Here is a 26,677-nt window from a genome sequence, read left to right on the forward strand (position 1 = left end):
ACTCCGGGGGCGGAGGCAGGAGAAAGGGGTGGACCCAGGGGGGGGGGGTGGGGGGGGGCGGGAGCCCGGCCCCCGCCCCCCAGGCCGGGGGAAAGGGAGACCCCCGCTAAAAAAAAAAAAAAAAAAAAAAAAAAGAAAAGGGGTTGGGGGATGTTCCCTGTTGGGGTAGCATGTTGTGTGGGTGTCCATGCCTTCCACTAAGACACCAGTGTAAGGCGTCAGGTGGTAAGGGGGGAGCACCCAGAAATAACCAGAGTGCGGTCCCTGCAGGGTAGCCCAGGGACCCATCCATCTTCCTGCTCCCTCTCCCTTTTCTCTTGCAGCTTACCCTTGTCCTTGCTTAACTAAAGAATCACCCTGGGCCGGGCGCGGTGGCTCAAGCCTGTAATCCCAGCACTTTGGGAGGCCGAGACGGGCGGATCACGAGGTCAGGAGATCGAGACCATCCTGGCTAACACAGTGAAACCCCGTCTCTACTAAAAAATACAAAAAACTAGCCGGGCGAGGTGGTGGGCGCCTGTAGTCCCAGCTACTCGGGAGGCTGAGGCAGGAGAATGGCGTGAACCCGGGAGGCGGAGCTTGCAGTGAGCTGAGATCCGGCCACTGCACTCCAGCCTGGGCGACAGAGTAAGACTCCGTCTCAAAAAAAAAAAAAAAAAAAAAAGAATCACCCTGGCCAGGCACAGTGGCTTACGCCTGGAATTCCAGGACATTGGAGGCCGAGGCAGGAGGATCACTTGAGCTCTGGAGTTCAAGAACAGCCTGGGCAACAGAGCGAGACCTCATCTCTACTAAAAATACAAAAATCAGCCAGGTGTGGTGGACAACGCCTGTAATCCCCGCTACTTGGGAGACTGAGGTGGGAGGATCACTTGGGCCCGGGAGTTGGAGACCAGCCTGAGCAACATGGTGAAACCCCATACCTACAAAAAAAAAATTTTAAAAGAATCACCCTCTTCGTTGACTTCATCCCCGGTTGTCTTCTGCTATGGTCCTTACTACCATTTGAAATCATTTATGTTTTTACTTGATAATCCTCTCTCTACACTCTTGGCTCACCACCCCCACCACACACACACACACACACACTCAAAACTACACGTTCCTGAAAGTTCTGGGGGAGCAGGCATTTATTCAACACACACTTGACGGTTTGCTGTGGGTCTGTCAGGCAGGCAGGCAGGGTCGGGTGAGAGGGGTATGGAGAAGAGTTCACGACAGGCTGAAGGAGGATGACAGAGGCAAAGAGACAAGGGGTGGGGGCTGTGAAACGGAGAGGGCACGGGGGTAACTGTCTCCGTAAGGTCCAAGGATGACTGGAGTTGGGAATGGGAGCCTGTAAGCTGAGAAGCTGGGAGGTGAGGGTCGGGAAGTGGGGAGCTGGGAACTGCGATTCTGTAAGGGGCACAACTATTAGTGACATCAAGGTCTGGGGCTGATGTTACACCTGTAAAGCTGATGTGGGGCAGAGTCAAGGGCAAGGAAGGAGAGCAGTCAGGAGGCTGGAGGGATCATGGGGGAGGATACTGAAATTGACAAGTGTCGGCCGGGTGGGGTTGCTCACTCCTGTAATCCCAGTACTTTGGGAGGCTGAAGCAGGCAGATCACCTGAGGTCAGGAGCTCAAGACCAGCCTGGCCAACATGGTGAAACCCCGTCTCTACTGAAAATACAAAAATTAGCCAGGCATGATGGCACTTGCCAGTAATCCCAGCTACTCGGTAGGCTGAAACAGGAGAATCACTTGAACCCATGAGGCAGAGGTTGCAGTGAGCTGAAATCACACCAATGCACTCTAGCCTGGGCAACAGAGCAAGACTCCGTCTCAAAAAAGGAAAAAAAAAAAAAAAAGAAATTGACAAGCGCACCACAGTTCTCCCCACTTTCTCACTTGTAGTTCTCAATAATAACTATAGGCCGGGCACGGTGGCTCACTCCTGTAATCCCAGCACTTTGGGAGGCTGAGGCGGGCAGATCATGAGGTCAAGAGATCGAGACCATTCTGGCCAACATGGTAAAACCCCATCTCTACTAAAAATACAAATTATAGGGCGGGCGCCTATAGTCCCAGCTACTTGGGAGGCTGAGGCAGAAGAATCACTTGAACCCGGGAGGCGGAGGTTGCAGTGAGCCAAGATCACGCCACTGCACTCCAGCCTGGCAACAGAGCGAGACTCAGCCTCAAAAAAAAAAAAAAAAGACTATAGAATGCTTTAACCTACGTGGAGCCTGACCAACATGGAGAAACTCTGTCTCTACTAAAAATACAAAATTATCCAGGTGTGGTGGTACATGCCTATAATCCCAGCTACTCAGGAGGCTAAGGCAGGAGAATCTGGGAGGCGGAGGTTGCAGTGAGCCGAGATTGTGCCATTGCACTGTAGCCTGGGCAACAAGAGCGAAACTCCGTCTCAATGCTCTGGAAATGCAATCTTGAGATAAGGAGGAACTGGCTGGAACAGCCTAGGCTCTGTTCCTGTCCCCATCTAGAAACAGGTTGTCCTTTAATGCGTTAGCCCAGCAATTCCTGTTCCCCAGGGTATAAACCTAGAATGGGCTGCTTTCCACCTGCAGTGCAAGTGGGGCACCTGCAGACCAGATTGCATCCAAATTGGGCAGCCTTCCTGAGCCTTGGGGGATTGGCTCACTGTCAGTCTTAGGCTTCTGCTCTCCCTTGCTGCCTATCTGTAAATAAGGAACCTGCTTCGTGTAACTCGTTGTGTGAATGAGTATTCTACCTTACCAGACTCGGGCAGGTAGGAAAAGCACATTCCAAGGTGCAATGGGCTGAAGGGGTAACCAGTGCACAGTGGACCTGCTTTGCAGCAAGGATTAGGCTGGAGGGAGAGAGGGAGAACTGGCCAGGAGCTAAGGTTCAAGAAACAAGGAGCTACTTGAGGTCAGAGGTAGAAGCCGGAGAGGCAGAGTGGGGAAGGGTCTAGTTAGTGACAAGATGCTCCAAGGTAGGGTTTGAGAAGGAAGAGGGGTAAAGGTCTAGAAGTGGAGAGCAAGAACAAAGGGCAAACCCAGGTACCTCCAGGCCCTAGATTCCAGGGGATGAAAGAGGAAACAGCTCCTGAATGCAGGGGCATTAGTGTATATGACAGCAAGCAAGTATAGGCAGAGCGGAGATGGGTGAGAACCAGGAGAGGGTCTGGAGAGGCAGAGCCAAATGGGAATTAGAGGCTGGGCACACTGGCTCACACCTGTAATACCAGCACATTGGGAGGCCTAGGCAGGAGGATCACTTGAGGTCAGGAGTTCAAGACCAGCCTGGCCAACGTGGTGAAACCCGTCTGTACTAAAAATATAAAAATTGGCCGGGTGCAGTAGCTCACACCTGTAATCCCAGCACTTTGGGAGGCCAAGACGGGCAGATCACCTGAGGTCAGGAGTTCGAGACCAGCCTAACCAACATGGAGAAACCCTGTGTCTACTAAAAATACAAAATTAGCCCGGTGTGGTGGTGCATGCCTGTAATCCCAGCTACTTGGGAGCCTGAGGCAGGAGAACAGCTTGAATCTGGGAGGCAGAGGTTGCAGTGAGCCAAGATTGTGCCATTGCATTGTAGCCTGGGCAACAAAAGTGAAACTCCATCTTAAAAAAAAAAAAAAAAAAAGCCGGGTGTGGTATTCGTGCCCGTAATCCCAGCTACTCAGGAGGCTGAGACACAAGAATCACTTGAACCTGGGAGGTGAAGTTTGCAGTGAGCTGCGATTGCACCACTGCACTCCAGCCTGGGCGACAGAGCGAGACTCTGTTCAAACAAACAAACAGGGCCGGGCACAGTGGCTAACGCTTGTAATACCAGCACTTTGGGAGGCCGAGGCAGGCTGACCAGTTGAGGTCAGGAGTTTGAGACCAGCCTGGCCAACATGTTGAAACCCCGTCTCTACTAAAAGTACAAAAATTAGCTGGGCATGGCGGCAGGTGCCTGTAGTCCCAGCTGCTCGGGAGGCTGAGGGAGGAGAATCGCTTGAAACCGGAAGGCGGAGGTTGCAGTGAGCAGAGAGATCGTACCACTGCACTCCAGCCTGGGCAACAGAGCGAGACTCCATCTCAAAAACAAAAAAACAACAACAACAACAAAACAAGTAGGGATTCAAATGCAGGAGATAAGGGGTCCAAGGAGCCTGAGGCCTCTTGTGGTGACCAACGATGCCAACTCCCCTGCCACAGCCCCAGCCCCCTTTAAGGCATGAGATGCCCAAGAAATTCATTTAGATTCATTCAGTGTCCCCTGTCTCCGACAATGGCCCAGCTTCCAGAGCAGCTATATCCTTTCCTAGGTCATAAAGACCTGCAGGGATGGGAGGGATCTGTGTGTTTATGGGGTTCCGGGCAGGCAGTGGGACCCGCCTCAGCCTGCAGTTAGTACCAGAGGTGCCCAAAGGCTGACTCAGAGGTTTCTGAACCTGCAGGAGGGCACCTGGAGGGAGGGGGCTCCTGGTGGACAGCAGTTTGTTTACCGCCCACCAGACCCTTTGTGCCCAGTTTATCGGGGCAAGCAGCTGGAGGTGGGTGGGGCAGAGTGTCCCATCCCAGGAAGGAGTCAGAGCCCCGCCTGGTGAGTTCCTCCCCTCCAGGCTAGACATTGGGGCTCAGGAACTCCGTGAGTGCTCTGGCTGGAGATTCAGGGACAGAGCACATGGTGGCCATTTACTGATCTCCTACCACCCGTATTATCATAGCTACCCAGGGAGGGAGGCCTTGCCAACCCCATTTCACAAGCAAGATTAAATAATGCCCCTAAACTGAGGTTTACCTAAGCCCAGAGCTGTTTATTCCCTCCAGCTGCAAAGTGGGAAGAGCCTCAGGGTAGAACTAGAGGTATGGTGGGGCCAAAAGGCCTCTTTTTCTTTCTTTTTTTTTTTTTTTTGAGACGGAGTCTTGCTTTGTGGCCCAGGCTGAAGTGCAGTGGTGCTCACTCTTGGCTTACTGCAACCTCCGCCTCCTGGGTTCAAGTGATCCTCGCACCTCAGCCTCCCTAATAACTGGGATTACAGGTTCCCACCACCATGCCCAGCAAGTTTTTTTTGTTTTGTTTTGTTTTGTTTTTGTTTTTGAGACTGAGTCTCACTCTGTCGCCCAGGCTGGAGTGCAGTAGCATGATCTCAGCTCACTGCAACCTCTGCCTCCCAGGTTCAAGCTATTCTCCTGCCTCAACCTCCTGATTAGCTGGAATTACAGGCATGTGCCACCACACCCAACTAATTTTTGTATTTTTAGTAGAGATGGGGTTTTGCCATGTTGGCCACGCTGGTCTCGAACTCCTGACCTCAAGTGATCTGCCCACCTCAGCCTCCCAAAGTGCTGGGATTACAGGCATGAGCCACTGTGCCTGGCCCAGACGGCAGAAGGCCTTTCAGAACCCAGACACGAAGAGGTTTAAAACCTGAGGAGGGGCCGGGCGCGGTGGCTCAAGCCTGTAATCCCAGCACTTTGGGAGGCCGAGACGGGCGGATCACGAGGTCAGGAGATCGAGACCATCCTGGCTAACACAGTGAAACCCCGTCTCTACTAAAAATACAAAAAACTAGCCGGGCGAGGTGGCGGGCGCCTGTAGTCCGAGCTACTCCGGAGGCTGAGGCAGGAGAATGGCGCAAACCCGGGAGGCGGAGCTTGCAGTGAGCTGAGATCCGGCCACAGCACTCCAGCCCGGGCTACAGAGCAAGACTCCGTCTCAAAAAAAAAAAAAAAAAAAAACCTGAGGAGGTTGACTGGGTGCAGTCACTCACACCTGTAATCCCAGCACTTTGGGAGGCTGAGGCAGGCAGATCATGAGGTCAGGAGATCAAGACTATCCTGGTCAACATGGTGAAACCCCATCTCCACTAAAAATACAAAAATTAGCTGGGTGTGGTGGCGCATGTCTGTAGTCCCAGCTACTCGGGAGGCTGAGGCAGGAGAATCGCTTGTACCTGGGAGGCAGAGGTTGCAATGGGCCGAGATCGCGCCACTGCGCTCCAGCCTGGTGAGTTTGAGACTCCCTCTCAAAAATAACATAACATAACATAACATAACATAACATAACATAACATAACATAACATAACATAACTCGAGGAGGAGTGGTGCCCTGTGCTGGCAGCCATTCTCTGCTTTCATCTCCAGAGTCTTTGAGCCTAGGTCAGCCCCCTGCCCTCTCCTCCCCTATTTCCTGGTGTCCCACCCACCCTCCCTTAGCTCTGACCCGTATTCAGGAGCAGGCTTGCGATGGCCAGATTCCCGTGGGACACACTGTAGTGGAGGGCCGTGTTTCCGTTGCCATCCGTCAGGTTCACCACGTACGCCAGCAGCTCGGGTCCCAGGTGCCTCACCCCTTCCAGCATCCTGGCCACGGGCTCCGCCTGAGAGCGCCGCTGGCTGGACACTCGAAACCACTCCTGGGCCACGAGGCGCACTGCGCCCTGCCGAGATAGGGGCGAAGATGACATCAGCGATGTTGGGGGAGTTGGAGGGGATACTGGGAAGAGACCCCTTTGGCGTTTCCAGGCAGGGAAGGAAGGTCACTCCTCGTCCCGGTGGGGAGCCATGCGGACCCAGATGGAGCGTCGGGGCCACACCCCTATCGGAGGGCAAACATGCGGGGAGGGGGTCCTTTCCTTCTAGGGAAGAATTTGCGGGAGAAACTGGAATGGGGAAAGGCAATGAGTGCTTGCCCCTGGGGAGTCCGGGAGTGGGGCCGGGGCCGGGCCTCTTTGGGGAAACCAAGGAAAGATCAGCGCTGTCCTGGGAAGGAGATCCCTTCGGAGAACCCGGGATAAGGCGAGATGCCTGGCGGGAAGGGATGGAACCCGGTACGCTCCCCTAAGTGGGTGTCAGAGGTTCTTGGAGGCGCCCGCGCCACTCCCTGGTGCTGGGCTCCCGGGGCACTCACGCCGTCGCGGGCTACTCCGCGGGGCCGGCTCAGCTGCCGCTGCAGCGCTGCGCACGCCTCCCTTAGACGCGGGCTCAACTCACACCTGCAGAGAAGGCCAGGAAAGGCTCAGGATGGATCGGGGGCAGCGCCGACCAGGAGGGGAGCAGCTGCCTCCTCTCCAAACTCCTAGCGAGCGCTGCTCACCTCCCCTGTGCCACCGGCTGAGGCTCTGCCTCCGCCTCGGGCTCAGGGTCCCGGATGTCCCCGCCGCTGGGAGGGCCAGGGGTGCCCGAGTCGGATTCCCCGCCGCTGTCATCCCCGGAGCCCGAGGAGCTACCCGGGGGCTCGGCGCCACCGTTGTCGCTGTCGCCATCGCTGTCACTGGCATCCTCGCTGGAGGAGCTCTCGTACCTGGGGGCAGGGTGGGAGGCGTCTCCTAAAACTACCCTGTGGGCTCGTTCTGGAGACCTGCGACGTGGGTGTGGCCGTTCCCACTTTATAGATGAGGAAACTGAGGATTTCCCAGACCACGCTGCCAGCAGAGGGGCAGAGCTGGGGTTCCAACCCCAGTCTATGTCCCGGCAGAAGATGCCACGGGAGGGGAAAGGCGCTCACTCTCCGTTGAGGACCCCAACAAACTGCAGGTTCTTGGGTCCGGAACTGGGTTGGGCACCAGCGGTGCCGTCTCTCTTCTTCATGATGGATTTGAGGATGCCTGGCGGGGATGGGATGAGGGCACTGAGTTCGAGTCCGGCGCCCAGCAAGCCAGGGCCCAGCGACGGGGTCGGGACTCACCGGCGGGCGCCATGGCCCTGTCTCTGTCCGTGGATCCGGGCGAGCTCTCCTGAATCAGGGAGGGCACCTCCGCCAGGGGCTCGGTCTGCGCGGCCTTTTCGGCACAGCTCCACAGGGTCTGAGTGGTGGCCTCGCGCAGCTGGGCCCCTGCCTCTGCCTCCTCCGCAGCCTCGCGGGCCTCCTCCAGCTCCCGCAGCCGGCCCCGCAGAAGTTCACTCACCCCGCGCTGGTGCTCCAGGCTGGCTCGCAGCAGCTCCAGCTCACGCTCGGCGGCCGCGGGCAGCCCCAGCAGTGCCTCGGTCACCCACGCATCCGCCTCAAAGGTCTCGGGGGCAGCCTCCACGCCGGCCTCCCGGGTCTCCGGCACGGCCTGGGCACCCGTTTCTCGGGTCTCGCGCACGGCCTCGACGGCCACCTCCCGGGTCTGGGGCGTCCCATCGAGACTCACGACCGCCCCGTCGAGGACCTGGAGCGCGCCCTCGCTGCGCCCTGCAGCCAGGCCGTCTGGGCCGTCAGCCCGGGGGCTGGCCCTGGCACGGACGCCACGCTCGGAGGTGGCCAGGCGCTCGGTGAGCCGCCGCAGCTGGGCGAGCTTGTCCGGGCGCGTCTCGGCCTCCCAATCTGGCTCGGCCTGCGCACGCCCGGCCAGCAGCCGCGCCTTCTCAGCGCGCAGCGTGCGCACCTGCTCCTGCAGCTCGGGCAGCGCTCGCGCCTGGTCCTCGAGCTCGCGCAGGCGCCTCAGCGCCGCGGCCATCTGCTCGCGTACCAGCTGCAGTTGGGCAGGGCCAGGCGAGGCAGGGGCAAGGTTAGGGGCGGGGCTGCTGCGGCCGGACACTCGTGGGCTGCGAGGGACCCCGCGGCCGGGGCTGGGCGCGCGCTCGTGTGCCTGCGCCAGCTCCAGCCGCCGGCTGGTCTCCCGAAGCGTGTGCTCGACGCGCGGGTTGCGCACGGGCGCGCGCGGCGACATCAGGGGCTCCGAGGGCGCGCCCGGGGAGAGTACGCCCGGTGCTCCACCGTCGTCACTGGCCAGGGACTCGCTGGATGTCCAGGCGCCTGGGCTACGTGCGCCCGCGAGGCCGGGCCGGGGCGCGCGGGGACGGCGCGCGGGCAGGGGTCCAGGGACGCGGCGGGCGGCGGGGCCACGCTCCAGCTCCTCTATGTACTTGAGGAAGTCCAGGTCCAGGTGGAAGCCATAGGGCGTCTCCACCAAGTAGGGCGAGCTCGGGCTGCGGGCGCCCCCGGTGGCGGGGACCGGGCACAGGCGGGGGCCGCCCAGGTCTGGAGGCACGACGGGGGCACGGGGAGGGGGCATCAGAACAAGGAGACCCGGGAGATACTAAACAAACCGAGCGTGTCCCCCACCCATGCCCACGCTTCACACTTATCTGTACTCAAGTTTTCACTCAATCGCACGTTTAATGAGCGCCTACTGTGTGCTAAGCACGTTTCTAGGCCCTGGGGACACAGCAGTGAGCTAGACAAACATCCCTGTCCTCCTGTAGAAAGCAGATAAGCATCCTTCTAAACGATACCTAAGACAATGATAATAATAATGGAATAAACGGAGGAGGCGCTACTTAGCCTCTGGTTGCCAGGGAAGCTTTCCTGTGTAGGGGACTTTGCTGTGGAGGGGAGCCCTGGCCTGGCGTGGTGGTTCGCACCTGTAGTCGCAGCATTTTGGGAGGCCGACACAGGCGGATCACCTGAGGTCAGGGGTTCCAGACCAGCCTGGCCAACATGGCGAAACCCAGTCTGGGCTAAAAATAAGAAAATTAGCTGGGCAGCAGTAGCGCGCGCCTATAATCCCAGCTACTCCGGAAGCTGAGGCAGGAGTATCACTTGATTCTGGTAGGCGGAGTTTGCGGTGAGCGGAGATCGCACCACTGCACTCCAGCCTGGGCGACAGAGGAGACCCTCTCAAAAGAAAAAAAAAAAAAAAAAAAAGAGAGCCCTGGCCCGACGTGGTGGCTCACGCCTGTAATCTCAACATTTTGGGAGGCCGAGGCGGGTGGATCGCTAGAGCTTAGGAGTTCGAGACAAACCTGGGCAACAAAGTGAGACCTCATCTCCAAAAAAAAAAAAGAAAGAAAAAGAAATAGCTGTGCATAATGGTGAGCGTCTGTAGTCTAAGCTACTCAGGAGGCTGAGGTGGGAGGATCACTTGAGCCGGGGAGGCAGAGATTGCAGTGAGCCGAGATCGCACCACTGCATGCCAAACTGGGTGACAGAGTGAGCCCCTGTCTCAAAAAAAAAAAAAAAAAAAAGGTTGGCCTGGGGGAAGCCCTGCAGGATGAGGAGGAAGCAGCTGGGAAAAGGTTTCTAGAAGAAAACAGCCCATGGAAATACCCTGGGGTAGGAGGGAGGAGGGTCAGCTGGATTCACAGCCAGCTGGAGACCAGGGTGTCCCGAGCAGAGTAAAGGAAGGCAGGGGGAAGAGGAATGGAGGCACAGGGGCCACAGTTTCCTAGTTTGAGGGCTACCTGGGGAGGGGGCTTGTAGTCCACTTGTGATTAGTGCCATAGGTGGGAGTTTTTTTGTTTTGATTTTTTCTTTGTTTGAGACGGAGTCTCGCTCTGTTGCCTAGACTGGAGTGCTGTAGTGCCATCTCGGCTCATTGCAGCCTCTGCCTCCCAAGTTCAAGGAATTCTCCTGCCTCAGCCACCCGAGTAGCTGGGACTACAGGCACGCGCCACCATGCCTGGCTAATTTTTATATTTTTAGTGGAGACAGGGTTTTACCATGTTGCCCAGGCTGGTCTCGAACTCCTGATCTCAAGTGATCCCCCCACCAAGGCCTCCCAAAGTGCTGGGATTACAGGCATGAGCCACCGCACCCGGCCGTGATTGATACCATAGGTGGTTTAAAGCAGGCTCATGACATTGGAGAGGACCCTCTGGCCACTGGAGGGCTGTGTCCACACACACAGGCATCAAGCGTTTCTCTGTGCATGCGCGCACACACATATCTCTTTTTGCACACTCACCAGGCAGGTTCTGATTCAGGGCAAACTTGGCCATGTTTCCTGCAGCAGCTGTCAGAGGCACCCTGCAAAAGGGGTGAGGGTGGGGCTGGGTGCTATCCCTCTGGCTGGAGCCTCTGGGGCCTGCCTTTGAGTCTAAGTAAACAGGACCCAAGAGCTCTCCTCCACCCACCAACCTCCCTCCACACATGCCCTCTCTTTCCTCTTCCCTCAAGAGACCTTGAAACTTTCTTTATTTTACTTTTTTCTTTGAGACAGAGTCTCGCTCTGTCACCCAGGCTGGAGTGCAATGCTGCAATCTTGGTTCATTGCAGCCTCCACCTCCCGGGTTCAAGTGATTCTCCTGCCTCAGCCTCCTGAGTGGTTAGGATTACAGGCGCCCACCACCACGCCTGGCTAATTTTTGTATTTTTAGTAAAGATGAGGTTTCACCATGTTGGCCAGGCTGGTCTCGAACTCCTGACCTCAAGCTATCCGCCTGCCTCAGCCTCCCAAAGTACTGGGATTACAGGCATGAGCCACCGTGCCTAGCTGACCTTGAAACTTTGGATGGAATGAATGATCCCCAGGTGTCAGACGTCAGCCTGCTGGGCAGGAGGAAGCAGGAAAGACATCAAGCAAAAAGAAGAAGATGACCAAGAAAACAAGGGTAGCTGGCAGTCGGGGAGGCATTCCAGACCTGCTGGGTTTTCTGATAATCTCTGGGGAAAATTAGAAATGGATGCTCTATGTAGTGGAGTATGAGCCTTTAGGAAAGGAAGACCAGAGTTGGAAGCCCTTCACAGGATCATTAAAAACTTATCTGGAACCAGGCACCCTGGCTTATGCCTGTAATCCCAGCGCTCTGGGAGGCCGAGAGGGGCGGATCACCCGAAGTCAGGAGTTCAAGACCAGCCTGGCCAACATGGTGAAACCCCATCTCTACTAAAGATACAGAAGTTAGCCAGGTGTGGTGGCGTGCATCTGAAGTCCCAGCTACTCAGGAGGCTGAGGCAGGAGAATCGCTCGAACCCAGGAGGCGGAGGTTGCAGTGAGCTGAGATTGCGCCACTACACTCCAGCCTGGCAACAGAGCAAGATTCCGTCTCAAAAGAAAAAAAAAAAAAAAGATGTAATTGTGCATCTAAAATTTTACCAAGGTCAGTTGTGAAACTCTTGCAGGAATGATGGGGAATTGCGGGCTGGATGCACCAAAGATCCAAATCAACAGATACTTGTCTCCCTGGAATGTCGCTAGTGGAGTGTCACAGGCTTGATCCTTGGCTCGTAAGTTTGTAATGCAAACACAAACACCTGGGTTGTCAGAGCTGTATTATTCATGAGGCTGTCTGGGAACGTGACTGTTTAGATGACATGATGGAGGCTGTAAGAGAGTGAGGAAGATTGGGCCACATATAATAATGTGATATTTAACAAGGACAAACATTGAATCCAGAACTTTGGTTCAAAAAGCACAGGGTGAAATCTCAGCACTCTGGAAAGCCAAAGCAGAAGGATCGCTTGAGCCTAGGAGTCAAGACCCACCTGGGCAACATAGTGAGACCCTATCTCTTTTTTCTTTTCTTTTCTTTTTTTTTTTTTTTTGAGACAGAATTTCCCTCTTGTTGCCCAGGCTGGAGTGCAATGGCTCGATCTCGGCTCACTACAACCTCCACCTCCCAGGTTCAAGTGATTCTTCTGCCTCAGCCTCCCAAGTAGCTGGGATTACAGCCACTGCTACTACACCCGGCTAATTTTTTGTATTTTTAGTAGATACAGGGTTTCATCATGTTGGTCAGGCTGGTCTCGAACTCCTGACCTCAGGTGATCCACCCACCTCGGCCTCCCAAAGTGCTGGGATTACAGGCATGAGCCACCGTGTCTGGCCGCTATCTCTACAGCGAAGCTGTGTCTCAAAATAAATAAATAATAGTGAAACCACCGGCACAGTGTTTCGTGCCTGTAATCCCAGCACTTTGGGAGGTCGAGGTGGGTGGATCACCTGAGGTCAGGAGTTCAAGAGCAGCCTGGCCAACATAGAGAAGCCTCATCTCTACTAAAAATACAAAATTAGCTGGGCGTGGTGGTGCATGCCTGTAATCCCAGCTACCCGGGAGGCTGAGGCAGAAGAATGGCTTGAACCTCAGAGGCAGAGGTTGTGGTGAGCTGAGATCGAGTCATTGCACACCAGCCTGGGCAACAGAGCGAAGCTGTGTCTCAAAATAAATAAATAAATAAATAAATAAATAAATAAATAAAAGAAATGGCAAAACCCCATCTCTACAAAAAACACACAAATTTCCTGGATGTGTTGGCATGCACCTGTAATCCCAACTACTCAAGAAGCTGAGGCAGGAGTATCTCTTGAGTCCAGGAGATGCAGGCTGCAGTGAGCTATGATCATGCCACTGCATTCCAGCCTGGGTGACAGAGCGAGACCTTGTCTCAAAAATAAATAAAAGAAAAGAAAAGAAAAAAAAAAGAAAAGAAAAGTAAAGCACGGGAGCACAGAGTGGGAAAGATGGGCTTTGGAAAACCCATATGGAAAACCTTCGGGGAGGGGAAAGTGCCTATGGTGTGTCCTGCCTGATTACATGTAATCCCCATAGCTGGACACAATGGTGCATGCCTGTAATCCCAGCTACTCAGGAGGCTGAGGCAGGAGAATCGCTTGAACCCAGGAGGCAGAGGTTGCAGTGAGCTGAGATTGTGCAATTGCTCTCCAGCCTAGGGGACAGAGCCAAGACTCCGTCTCAAAAAAAAAAAAAAAGTCTATATATATTTTTATATATATATATATATATATATATACACACACACACACACACACACACACACACATATCCCCATACAACACTTTGCATACTGCAAAGTAGTATTATTATTCATATTTTGCAGATGGAGAAACTGAGGCACAGAACAATTAAATCAGTTGCTTGTGGGAAGTACCCTCAGATTGGGCTCTGCCCATCTTCTGCGGACCCCTTGCCAGCAGGTCCCTGCCACAGGTTCTCACTGCCCCTTACCTGTCCAGTCCTCCACTGACAGGCGTCTGCCAGACCCAGTTCATCCTGTCCCTGGGCCACTGCCCATCTGGGCTAACCACATGGCAACACTCCCAGCCACGCCTTCTGGCTTCTCGAATCCCTGGTGACCACTTGTGTGCCTGATACTACCAAGCATTGAGCACCCACCAGCCCTCCTGACTCATTACCCTACTCCGCTGCTGGGGAAACCCTAACCCCACCTCTCACTTGTCTGGCCAAGGTCCCTGACCCCTCCCTTCCCACTCCAAGGCCAGGCAGGGGGCCCTTTCCAGTCCCCAAGCAGCTGTTTCCTGTCCCTTCACACCGGCTGCAAGGGGTGGGTCAACAGGCCAGCGGGTCATCGCAGAGGACAGCCAATGCCGTTCATCACTTGTTTTCAGGAAATTGCCAGGGAAGAACTGGGTTGTGGAAAGAGTCCAGATCAAGGGTTGGGGGGTCTGGGTCTGCTTCTCACACAGCTGGCTGTATGACGCAATGGGGTCAGCGTCCTCCTCCGGTGACCTGGTCACACCCAAATCCCAGGCCCTGGGATCTCAGAAGACAGCTGTGGGTCATTCCTAAGACCTAAACTAGCTGAAGCAGTTGGATCCAGAGGCTGGGCTAAGAAAGGAATGGATTCCTCCAGAATATCAAATAATAACAACACTTTTGACATTTACTATGGGCCAGCCTCTAGTCTAAGGAATTTATGGATATTTACTTTTTTTTTTTTAAGAGGCAAGGTCTTGCTCGCTGTGTCACCCAGGCTGGAGTCAGTGGCTCCATCATAGCTCACCATGGCCTTGAACCCCTGAGCTCAAGTGATCCTCCCACCTCAGCCTCCCAAATAGCTGAGACTACAGGAATGGACCTCTACACCTGGCTAATTCAGGCTAATATTTTAAATTTTTTGTTTGTTTGTTTTAGATGGAGTCATGCTCTGTCGCCCAGGCTGGAGTGCAGTGGTGCGATCTCGGCTCACTGCAACCTCCGCCTCCCAGGTTCAGGTGATTCTCCTGCCTCAGCCTCCCAAGTAGCTGGGACTACAGGTGTGCACCACCATGCCTGGCTAATTTTTGTATTTTTAGTAGAGACAGGGTTTCACCATGTTGGCCAGGCTGGTCTCAAACCAGGTGTGAGCCATGCCCAGCCTAATTTTATTTTTTGTAGATACAGGTGTCTTGCTATGTTGCCCAGGCTGGCCTCCAACTCCTGGGTTCAGGCAATCTCCCCAGTTCAGCCTCCCAGAGTGCTGGGATTACAGGCGTGAGCTACTGCACCTGATTTTGACTTATTTTTTTAAAATCCTAGCTAAATCCACTGACGTTGGATTTCCTATGGCCATTGTCCCTTCCCCTATTGTACAGATGGAGAAACTGAGACACAGAACAGTTTAGTGTTCTGCCTGTGTCCTGTCACAAACAGGGAGAGGCAGGATTTAAACCCAGGCAGGTCTTCCAGAGTCCTTGCTTTGGCCACTACACTTGAATGCTTTCTATTTTTTATTTTTATTTTTGAGACGGAGTCTCTGTCACCCAGGCTGGAGTGCAGTGGTGGGATCTCGGCTCACTGCAACCTCCGAGCCCGGGGTTCAAGCGACTCTCCTGCCTTAGCCTCCTGAGTAGCTGGGATTACAGGCACCTGCCACCACACCCGGCTAATTTTTGAATTTTTAGTAGAGACGGGGTTTCATCATGTTGGTCAGTCTGGTCTCAAACTCCTAACCTCGAGAGATCAGCCCTACTCGACCTCCCCAAGTGCTGGGATTACAGTCATGAACCACCAAGGCTGGACTTGAATGCTTTCTAGAAACAGCCCCTTCCCCTTACCAGCAAGAGCAGGGAGCCTTAGGGAGCTTGTCCCTCCCAGCCTACACCTGTGTCAGACTCTGTGGGTGTCCCTGATTGGGGGTGGACTGGAGTGGGGCGTGGAGCTGCCTTCCGTCTCCTCCGCTCCCTGCCCTGGCTGTCACGGCTAGATCCGGATTCTCTGCCTGAGACCCCCTCATTAGGCCGTCAGAGCCGACGCCATACGCCCCCTCTCCCGCCCCAGGGACTATTTTGGGACGTAGAGCTGTGATCACCAAACCAGAGTGGTGGGGGCCACGGCAGGCCAGTGAGGATCCCAGTCCTGGGGAGAGGGCGCCTTCCAGGAGGCCCTGAGTACTGGCAGCCCCTGATGTTTGCTGGGACTCTCAGACTCTTGAGGTGGGGGGGGTTGGTGACGGCAGGAAGGGGGGTGCTAAAGTCATCATCACCCGTCCACCCCCAGGTCTTCCTAGCCGCACAGAGACAGAGCAGTTTCCTACAGGAAGCGCCGCCGGGCGGTCCCATCCGCTACCCATTGTCTGCGGGTCCGGGGGCTGTGCGTCCCTCCCCAAAACACCGTTTCCGTGTCACGCTCCCACACCCAGCCCAGCGCGAGGGGCTGGATGGGGTCCCCAAGCCGTCCCGGGAAAGGGTCCCAGAGCCGGTTGTGGTATTAGGAAGCGAACAAGCCCCTCAGTGAGCTCCCGAAGGGCGAGAGGGGGGCGAGCCCACGCCTCCGGAGCCCCCCACTCTGCTCGCTACCCACCTGGGTCTCCCAATGTGGGAGGGGTCCCGGCCCGAGGACACGGCGCCCGCCCCGTCGCAGCGGGCAGAGTCCGCAGTGGGGCTGGAAACGCAGCGTAGCGCCGGGTCCCGGTGCGTCCCCGAATCCAACCTCCCAGGGATCCCCCATCCGTGTCCCCGCAAGCTGGCGATTTACCTGAAGCCGCAGCCCCAGCCGCGCCCGCACCCGAGCCCGCCCCCTCGAAGTCCGGGGACTGATTATCAAGGCCCTCGCCCTAACTGACGGCCATGCCAGCCAACCAGCCCCTGAGGCCCTCCACGCCATCCAATGGGACGGTGGGGTGGGACAGGCAGGCGGGGCCTGGAATGTAGGGCGTGACTGGGGGGCGGGACCTGGAGTGACGGTCGCCGAGCGCAGGCTGGTGGCATTTCTGCCCCAGCAGAGGTCAAGTCCCTGCCCAGCGCCGGGCCAAGGAGCTTGGATTTGATCCACAAGCACGAGGGAGCCATGGGAGAACTATGAGTAGAAGAGTAACCCAGTGGGATTTCTGTAACTGGCATTTATTTTGCAGTGCCTGGGTGAAGTACCAGGACCCGGATCTTCCCCATCGCAGGGCCTCTGCACATGAGGTTCCACCTACCTGAAGTGCTTTTCCTTGCACCTGTACACGCAGGTACTTTTTGAGGCTCCCCTACTGTTTTTTGTTTTGTTTTGTTTTGTTTTTGTTTTTTGAGACGGAGTCCCAGGCTGGAGTGCAGTGGCACTCACTGCAACCTCTGCCTCCCGGGTTCAAGCTATTCTCCTGCCTCAGCCTCCCGAGTAGCTGGGATTACAGACACACACCACCACGCCCAGCTAATGTTTGTATTTTTAGCAGAGATGGGGTTTCACCATGTTGGCTATGCTGGCCTGGAACTCCTGACCTCAAGTGATCCGCCCGCCTCAGCCTCCCAAAGTGTTGGGATTACAGGTGTGAGCCACCGCACCTGGCCTTCACTACTTTCTGAGGTTCAGCTTTTGTGTTGCTGCCCGCTAAATGCCTGACACAGCCCCTCCCCACTTAGTATTTTTCTCATCACTCTATTTTATTAACCTAATAGCTACTTTTACTATCTGAAAAACAAAAGCAGACTCTGTTATTGCCAGGCACAGTGACTCACGCCTGTAATCCCAGTATTTAGGGAGGCATAGATGGGAGGATAGCTTGAGCCAGGAATTGAGACCAGCCTGGGCAACATAGCAAGACCTAGTTCTCAAAACAAAACAAAACAACAAAACAAAAAGACAAAAACAAAACACTCAATTATTTATTTGGTTTATTTTTTAATTTAATTTTCTTTTTTTGAGATAAGAGTCTTGCTCTGTCCCAGGCTGGAGTGCAGTGGCGCAATCTCGGCTCACTGCAACCTCTGCCTCTCAGGGTTCAAGCGATTCTCCTGCCTCAGTCTTCTGAGTAGCTGGGATTACAGGCGCACACCACCACGCCCAGCTAATTTTTGTATTTTTAGTAGAGACAGGGTTTCACCATATTGCCCAAGCTGGTCTCGAACTCCTGACCTCAGGTGACCTGCCTGCCTCAGCCTCCCAAAGTGCTGGGATTACAGGCGTGAGCCACCATGCCTGGCTGGTTATTTACTGGTTTATCTGCTTGCTATCTCACTAAAGGATACGCACCAAGGCCGAGTGGGGTGGCTCATGCCTGTAATCCTAGCACTTCCTGAGGCTGAGGTGGGAGGATCATTTGAGCCCAGGAGTTCAAGACCAGCCTGGGCAACAGAGTGAGACTCTGTCTCTACAAAAAAAAAAAAAAAGAAAATACAAAAAATTAATCGGACATGGTGGCACACGCCTGTAATCCCAGCTCCTTGGGTGGCTGAGGCAGGAGAATCACTTGAACCTGGGAGGCAGAGGTTACAGTTGTGCCACTGTACTCCAGGCTGGGCGACAGAGTGAGACTCTGTCTCTAAATTAAGTGTCAGCACCATGGGAATAGGAAACTGGTTTTGGTAACCGCTTTATCCAGTGACCCTAGCACACAGTAGATGCTTAATAAATGTTTGCTGAAATAATGCTTTTTTTACTTTTTTGAGACAGGGTCTCATTCTGTTGCCCAGGCTAGAGTGCAGTGGCACAATATCTCAGCTCACTACAAACTCCGCCTCCTGAGTTAAAGTGATCCTCCTGCCTCAGCCTCCCAAGTAGCTGGGATTACAAGTGTGTGACACCACGCCCAGCTAATTTTTTTTTTAGTAGAGACGGGCTTTTACTACTTTGCCCAGGCTGGTCTTCAACTCCTTGGCTCAAGTAATCCACCTGCCTTGGCCTCACAAAGTGCTGGGATCACAGGTGTGAGCCATAGTACCTGGCCAGAATATAGTAATATTTTTTAAATGTATTTTAATATACGATACTTAAAAAAAAAAAGAAAAGAAAATCTTGGCTATTTTAATTGGTTGATTCTTTCAGTTAAAACTGTGGAATTCTGTTGAGTTTCTCCACAGAAACTCCATTGGAATTTTTTTCTTCATTCCTTTGAGACGGAGTTTTACTCTGTTGCCCAGGATGGAGTGCTGTGGCAAGACCACGGTTCACTGCAGCCTTGAACTCCCAGGCTCAAGCAATCCTCCCACCTCAGCCTCCCGAGTAGATGGGACTACAGGCACGTGCTACCATGTCCAGCAGGTTTTTCATTTTTTGTAGGGACAGGGTCTCTCTATGTTGCCCAGGCTGGTCGCAAATTCCTGGGTTCAAGTGATTCTCCTGCCTCAACCTCCTAAATACTGGGATAACAGGCATGAGCCTCCACTGGACTGTTTAAAAAAAAATAAACATTTTTTCTTTTGAGACGGAGTCTCACTGTGTCGCCCAGGCTGGAGTGCAGTGGCACAATCTCGGTTCACTGCAAGTTCCGCCTCCCGGGTTCACGCCATTCTCCTGCCTCAGCCGCCTGAGTAGCTGGGACTACAGGCACCCACCACCACACCCGGCTAATTTTTGTATTTTTAGTAGAGATGGGGTTTCACCTGGCGTTAGCCAGGATGATCTCAATCTCCTGACCTCATTATCCACCTGCCTCGGCCTGCCAAAGTGCTGAGTTTTCAGGCATGACCCACTGCACCCGGTTCTAAAATATTTTTATTGTGGCCGGGCCCGGTAGCTCACGCCTGTAATCCCAGCACTTTGGGAGGCTGAGGCAGGCAGATCACCTGACGTCGGGAGTTCAAGACCAGCCTGACCAATATGGAGAAACCCCATCTGTACTAAAAATACAAAATTAGCCAGGCGTGGTGGTGCACGCCTGTAATCCCAGCTAGTCGGGAGGCTGAGGCAGGAGAATCACTTGAACCTGGGAGGCAGAGGTTGTGGTGAGTCGAGATTGCGCCATTGCACTCCAGCCTGGGCAGCAAGAGTGAAACTCTGTCTAAAAAAAAAATATATATATATATATATATATATATATATATATATATACACACACAAAAAAAAAAATCGTAAAATAAAGCATCCATAGATGCATGCACACAGCCAGATTCAAGAAACCACATAAAACAAATGCATACTCTTTCCCTAAGTGGCCTGAGGTGATCTGGGAAAATGGTTCGCTATTCACTTGACCCAGAGAACCCCAAAAAATCATGCAAATCAAGAGGTTCAAATCTTTGTGTCCACTTTGAGAACACTCATGAAACTGCCCAGGCCATCAAGGGTATGTATATACCAAAAGCCACGAAGTAGCTGAAAGACGTCACTTTGTAGAAACAGTGTGTACCATTCCAACGTGGAGTTGGCAGGTGTGCCCAGGCCAAGCAGTGGGGCTGGACACAAAGTCAGTGGCCCAGAAAAAGTGCTGAATTTTTGCTGCACATGCTTAAAAATGCAGAGAGTGGCCAGGGGCGGTGGCTCATGCCTGTAATCCCAGCACTTTAGAAGGCTGAGGCGGGTGGATCACCTGAGGTCAGGAGTTCAAGACCAGCCTGGCCAACATGGTGAAACCCCATCTCTACTAAAAATACAAAAATTAACTGGGTGTGGTGGCACATGCCTGTAGTCCCAGCTACTAGGGAGGCTAAGGCAGGAGAATTGCTTGAACCCGGGAGGCGGAGGTTGCAAAGCCGAGATTGCGCCACTGCACTCCAGCCTGGGTGGTAGAGCGAGACTCCGTCTCAAAAAAAGAAAAAGAAAAAGAAAAAACAGAGAGAGAGAGGAAGAAAGAGAGGAAGAAAGAAAAGGATTTTTGCTTGCATGGGTGAGGGAAGATGCTTTTAGACCTCTTAAATAACTTCTGTCCTCCCCCCTATTCTTAATACCCTGGGTGTTCATGGTAGAAAATGTGACCTTCTCTGTCCCACCCTGTCCCAGGCTGAGGCTTGAGTCAGAAAAGAAAAGAGAAAGGGAGAAGGAGGTTCCCGGCCACTCCAGAATGCATGTGAACCCGTTGGGAGCCACTTTCAGCTCCTTTCCCATTTTGAGGGCCTCCTGGAAACTCCAAGGCACCCCTGCCCCCATCTGGAATGCCCAACTGCCCAGAGACTGCGCCTGTCTCTGAACATGTTTTGTTTTTTTTTTTTTTTTGAGACAGAGTCTTGCTCTGTCGCTCAGAGTGGAGTACAGTGGCGCAATCTCAGCTCACTGCAACCTCCGCCTCCCGAGTTCAAGCAATTCTTCAGCCTCAGCCTCTCCAGTAGCTGGGATTACAGGCACCTGCATCATGCCCGGCTAATTTTTTGTAGTTTTAGTAGAGACGGGGTTTCGCCATATTAGCCAGGATGGTCTCGATCTCCTGACCTCATGACTCACCTGCCTCGACCTCCCAACGTGCTGGGATTACAGGCGTGAGCCACCACGCCCGGCAGAAATGTTTAAAAATTAGCTGGGGATGGTAACGTGTTCCTATAGTCCCAGCTACTCAGGATGCTGAGATGGAAGAATTTATTGAGCCCAGGAATTTGAGGCTACAGTAAGCTATGATCACACCACTGCACTCCAGCCTGGGCCAAGAGCAAGACTGTCTCAACCCGGGTGAAGTAGCTCATGCCTATAATCTCAGCAATTTGGGAGGCTGAGGCGAGTGGATCACTTGAGGTCAGGAGTTCGAGACCAGCCTGGCCAACATGGTGAAACCTCGTCTCTACTAAAAATACAAAAGTTAGTCGGGTGTGGTGGCGCTCGTCTGTAGGCCCAGCTACTTGGGAGGCCGAGGCAGAAGAATCTCTTGAACCCGGGAGGTGTAGGTTGCAGTGAGCAGAGGTCGTGCCACTGTACTCCAGCCTGGGCGACAGAGCGAGTCTCTGTCTCAAAAATCATCATCATCGTTATCATCTCCACTTCCCCCTTGACTTACTCAGTCTTCACGAGCCGCCAACAGCGGCTTTGAGCTTCCTCTCCGGAGCTTCCTCTCCCCAGCCTGGGATCAGCGGGAAAGGAACTCGTCAGAGCGGCCTGAACGGCTGCTCTCGGTTTCGCCACCAGAGGGCGATGCTATCTAGGGTAACCCCCCGGGGTCCGCCATTGTCAAACCCGGTATATATAGAGAAGGAATTTTCAGGGCGGCGGGGGGAATCTATCTCTAGCTTTTTCTTATTGTTGCAAAAATAATTTCTCAAAAATAAAAATAGGCCGGGCGCGATGGCTCACGCCTATAATCCCAACACTTTGGAAGGCCGAGGCGGGTGAATCACCGGAGGTCAGGAGTTCAAGATCAACACAGTGAAACTTTGTATCTACCAAAAATACAAAAATTAGCTGGGCATGGTGGCCAGCACCTGTAATCCCAGCTACTCAGGCGGCTGAGGCATAAGAATCCCTTGAAGCCGGGAGGCAGAGGTAGCAGTAAGCTGAGATCGCCCCACTGCACTCCAGCCTGGGTGACAGAGAAAGACACTGTCTCAAAAAAATAAATAAATAAAAAATAAAATAAATAAATAAATCGTAAATTACAAAACAATGACAAGCTTTAAAACATTGGCTGGGTGAGGTGGCTCACGACTGTAATCCCAGTACTTTGGGAGGCCAAGGCGGGCAGATCACGAGGTCAGGAGATCAAGACCGTCTTGGCTAACACGGTGAAACCCCGTCTGTATTAAACATACAAAAAATTAGCCGGGTGTGGTGGTGGGCACCTGTAGTCCCAGCTACTTGGGAGGCTGAGGCAGAAGAATAGCGTGAACCCGGGAGGCGGAGCTGGCAGTGAGCCGAGATCGCGCCACTGCACTCCAGCAGGGGCGACAGAACGAGACTCCGTCTCAAAAAAAACATAAATAAATAAAAAATAAAATAAAATAAAAGAGGGCACAGTTTTGGGCACCTGTAATTCCAGCTAGTGAGCAGGCTGAGATGGGAGGATTTCTTGGGCCCAGTAGTTCCAATCCAGCCTTGGCAACACAGCGAGACATCCCACCACCACCACACGTGCCTTCCCCCACCACCGTCTTAAAAGAGAGAGAGAGATTCAAAGGTTTGGAACTAAAGAGAACTAGGTTCAAATCTTTTTTTTTTTTTTTTTTTTTTTCTTTTTTGAGATGGAGTCTGGCTCTGTTGCCCAGGCTAGAGTGCAGTTGTGCTATCTTGGCTCATTGCAGCCTCTGACTCCTAGATTAGAGCGATTCTCCTGCCTCAGCCTCCCAAGTAGCTGGGAGATAGTGCTCACCACAACACCCAGCTAATATTTTATATTTTTAGTAGAGACTAGGTTTCACCAGGTTGGCCTGGCTGGTCTCAAACTCCTGATCTCAGGTAATCTGCCCACCTCAGCCTCCCAAATTGCTGGAATTACAGACATGAGCCACCACGCCTGGCCTAGATTCAAATCTTGACCCTTCTGAGCTGCGTGACTTGTCCAAATTCCTGAAGGTCTCAGAAGCTCAATTTATCTCCTTTCTGGGGCCAACTTGAGGTTGAGATAAAATGGATTACGCAAGTGTCTGATGGTGTAAAGGTGGTGCTAAATAAATGTACACTGCTACAGTTATTATTCCCTTAGTGACTTCACAGCTGTTTGCTCTGCAATGTACAAGTTCCCAGACTGGAAGGAACTATGGGGAAAGGCTAATGGAGGAGGGAAGAAAGGCAACCCCACTCCCTTCTGAGCACCAGCCCAGATTCTGAGTCATCCTTTCTGTCCTGAGTGTTTGAGGTCCTGCTCTTGGGTTGACCTTTCTTGGTGACCTGGATGTGAGTACAGTGTGGCAGGAAACACTGTGGTTAGCTTCTGGGGGTGGTAGAGGCCAGTCACTGGACACAATGTGCCATTACATAGTCCTAACAACCTTGTGGGCTTGTCTGAGAAGAATCCTGCATGTCTCAAACCAGAAAGAATTTTTCATGCTCTTCCTTGAACCTGAGTCATCTATTTCTTGTACACTTTGTCTAGGACTCTGTCAAGCATCTCTCAGTCTTAGGACGCCTGCTCCAGGAATCCTTTTTTTTTTTTTTTTTTTTTTTGAGACGGAGTCTCGCGCTGTGTCACCCAGGCTGGAGTGCAGTGGCGCGATCTCGGCTCACTGCAAGCTCCGCCTCCCAGGCTTACACCATTCTCCTGCCTCAGCCTCCGAGTAGCTGGGACTACAGGCGCCCGCCACCTCGCCCGGCTAGTTTTTTGTATTTTTAGTAAAGACGGGGTTTCACCATGTTAGCCAGGATGGTCTCGATCTCCTGACCTCGTGATCCACCCGCCTCGGCCTCCCAAAGTGCTGGGATTACAGGCTTGAGCCACCGCGCCCGGCCCAGGAATCCTTACCTGATGGGATTGACGTCTTTTCTATGCTCTTCCAGGCCTGTGTGCTTACCCCATTACAGCATTGATTAGGATTCAACTTATGTAGTTAAAATGATCACCATTCATGGTGCCAATGAGCAAACAGATATCATGTGCCTCCTGATATCATACACTGAGAAGAACACAGTATCACTGCCAAAAATACCTAACAGGCACCTTATGGGAAAGAAACATCAGCATCAGACAAATGCAAAGTGGAGGACGTGCTACAAATAACTCAAAAATATCAGTGTTTGGCCAGGCATAGTGGCTTATGCCTGTTGTGCCAGCTACTCAGGAGGTTGAGACAGGAGGATCACTTGAGCCCAGGAGGTTAAGGCTGCAGTGAGCTGTGATCTCACCACTGCATTCCAGCCTTGGTGACAAAGCAAAACCGTGTTTCAAAAAATATCAGGGCCCTGCCAGGTATAGGGAATGCACCTGTATTCCCAGTTACTCAGTAGGCTGAGGCAGGAAGACTGCTTGAGCCCAGGAGGTTTGAGAACAGCCTGGGCAAGATAACAATGACCTTGTCTCAGAAAAAAACAAAAAAAAGGACCAAAGGGACATGACAATGAAATGCAGTGGATGATTCTGGATGGGGTCCTGCTCATTAAAAAACATGGCTGTTGGCCGGGCGCGGTGGCTCAAGCCTGTAATCCCAGCACTTTGGGAGGCCGAGATGGGCGGATCACGAGGTCAGGAGATCGAGACTATCCTGGCTAACACGGTGAAACCCCGTCTCTACTAAGAAATACAAAAAATAGCCGGGCGAGGTGGCGGGCGCCTGTAGTCCCAGCTACTCGGGAGGCTGAGGCCGGAGAATGGCGTGAACCCGGGAGGCGGAGCTTGCAGTGAGCTGAGATCCGGCCACTGCACTTCAGCCTGGGCTACAGAGTGAGACTCCGCCTCAAAAAAAAAAAAACAAAAAAAAACAAAAAAACATGGCTGTGATGCTATGTGTGGTGGCTCATGCCTGTAATCCTAGCACTTTACAGTGTATCCAGGCGGATCATGAGGTCAGAGTTCGAGACCAGCCTGACCAACATAGTGAAACTCTGTCTCTACTAAAAATACGCAAATTAGCTGGGCATGGTGGTGTGTGCCTGTATTCACAGCTACTCAGGAGGCTGAGGCAGGAGAATCGCTTGAACCCAGGAGGCTGAGGTTGTGGTGAGCTGAGATCATGTCACTGCATTCCAGCCTGGGCAACAAGGGGAGACTTCATTGTGTTTTTGTTGTTGTAGTTGTTGTTGTTTGTTTGTTTAAAAAAACAAAACAGGGCCGGGTGCGGTGGCTCAAGCCTGTAATCCCAGCACTTTGGGAGGCCGAGACGGGTGGATCACGAGGTCAGGAGATCGAGACCATCCTGGCTAACACGGTGAAACCCCGTCTCTACTAAAAAATACAAAAAACTAGCCAGGCGAGGTGGCGGGCGCCTGTAGTCCCAGCTACTCGGGAGGCTGAGGCAGGAGAATGGCGTGAACCTGGGAGGCGGAGCTTGCAGTGAGCTGAGATCCGGCCACTGCACTCCAGCCTGGGTGACAGAGCGAGACTCCGTCTCAAAACAAAACAAAACAAAACAAAACAAAATCAGCTATTTCCAGGCACAGTGGCTCATGCCTGTAATCCCAGCTCTTTGGGATGCCGGAGTCAGAGGACCGCTCGAGTTCAGGAGCTCAAGTTCGAGACCAGCCTGGGCAATGTAACAAAACCCTGTCTCTACAAAAAAATACCAAAATTAGCCTGATGTGGTGGCATGTGCCTGTAGTCCCAGCTGCTCAGGAGGCTAAGGCAGGAGGATCACTTGAGCCCAGGAGTTGGAGGCTGCAGTGAGTTATAATCACACCGCTGCACTCCAGCCTGAATGACAGAGTGAGACCCTGTCTCCAAAACAAAACAAACAGAAACACAAACCACAGCTGTTTAGGTCATGCTTGACACAATTGATGAAACTGGAATATGGACCATAGATTAGATAACAGTACTATGTCAGGGTCAGATTTCCTGAAATTGTTAGCTGTACTACAGTTATATAAACACTTTTTTTTTTTTCTTAGTAAAGGGCAAAAGGCACACATTATGTGTGCAATATATTCTTAAGTGGGTCAGAAAAAGAAGATGTACAAAAAAGTGTGTATTATCTCACCCTCCATGAGCGTATTATATAAATATATATGCATACGTCTCTATGTGAGTGTGTTTTGTCTATCTGTGCACTTATGTATTACGTATACGTGTGTGTGTGTGTTGTTGTTTTGTTTCTTGTTTTGTTTGTTTGTTTCAGATGGAGTCTTGCTGTGTCACCCAGGCTGGAGTTCAATGGCGCAGTCTCAGCTCACTGCCACCTCTGCCTTCCAGGTTCAAGTGATTCTCCTCCCTCAGCCTCCTGAGGAGCTGGGATTACAGGCCTGAGCCACTGTACCTGGCCTCCTTTTTTTTTTTGTGGAGACAAGAATCTCACTCTGGGCCGGGCGCGGTGGCTCAAGCCTGTAATCCCAGCACTTTGGGAGGCCGAGACGGGCGGATCACGAGGTCAGGAGATCGAGACCATCCTGGCTAACACGGTGAAACCCCGTCTCTACTAAAAAATACAAAAACTTAGCCGGGCGTGGCGGCGGGCGCCTGTAGTCCCAGCTACTCGGGAGGCTGAGGCAGGAGAATGGCGTGAACCCGGGAGGCGGAGCTTGCAGTGAGCTGAGATCCGGCCACTGCACTCCAGCCTGGGCGACA

At 53.1% G+C, this 26,677-nt stretch overlaps 1 protein-coding gene across 2 annotated transcripts in view; it reads right to left on the reverse strand.

The window, feature by feature from the left end:
* Positions 1 to 16,418, reverse strand: part of KANK3 (KN motif and ankyrin repeat domains 3) — a 22,291-nt gene extending 5,873 nt beyond the window's left edge. For both annotated transcript variants that reach the window (XM_025367685.1, XM_025367686.1), the window contains exons 1-7: positions 16,387 to 16,418; positions 10,638 to 10,699; positions 7,655 to 8,932; positions 7,475 to 7,574; positions 7,064 to 7,270; positions 6,878 to 6,962; positions 6,191 to 6,407 (exon numbers count right to left, since the gene is read on the reverse strand). In XM_025367685.1, coding sequence (XP_025223470.1) covers positions 6,191 to 6,407; positions 6,878 to 6,962; positions 7,064 to 7,270; positions 7,475 to 7,574; positions 7,655 to 8,932; positions 10,638 to 10,671 — 1,921 coding nt within the window. In that variant the 5' untranslated portion in view covers positions 10,672 to 10,699; positions 16,387 to 16,418. The remainder of the gene's footprint in view (positions 1 to 6,190; positions 6,408 to 6,877; positions 6,963 to 7,063; positions 7,271 to 7,474; positions 7,575 to 7,654; positions 8,933 to 10,637; positions 10,700 to 16,386) is intronic.
* Between the last annotated feature and the right edge of the window lie 10,259 nt (positions 16,419 to 26,677).

This window comes from Theropithecus gelada, chromosome 19 (genome assembly GCF_003255815.1).
Source record: "Theropithecus gelada isolate Dixy chromosome 19, Tgel_1.0, whole genome shotgun sequence".
NCBI lineage: Eukaryota > Metazoa > Chordata > Mammalia > Primates > Cercopithecidae > Theropithecus > Theropithecus gelada.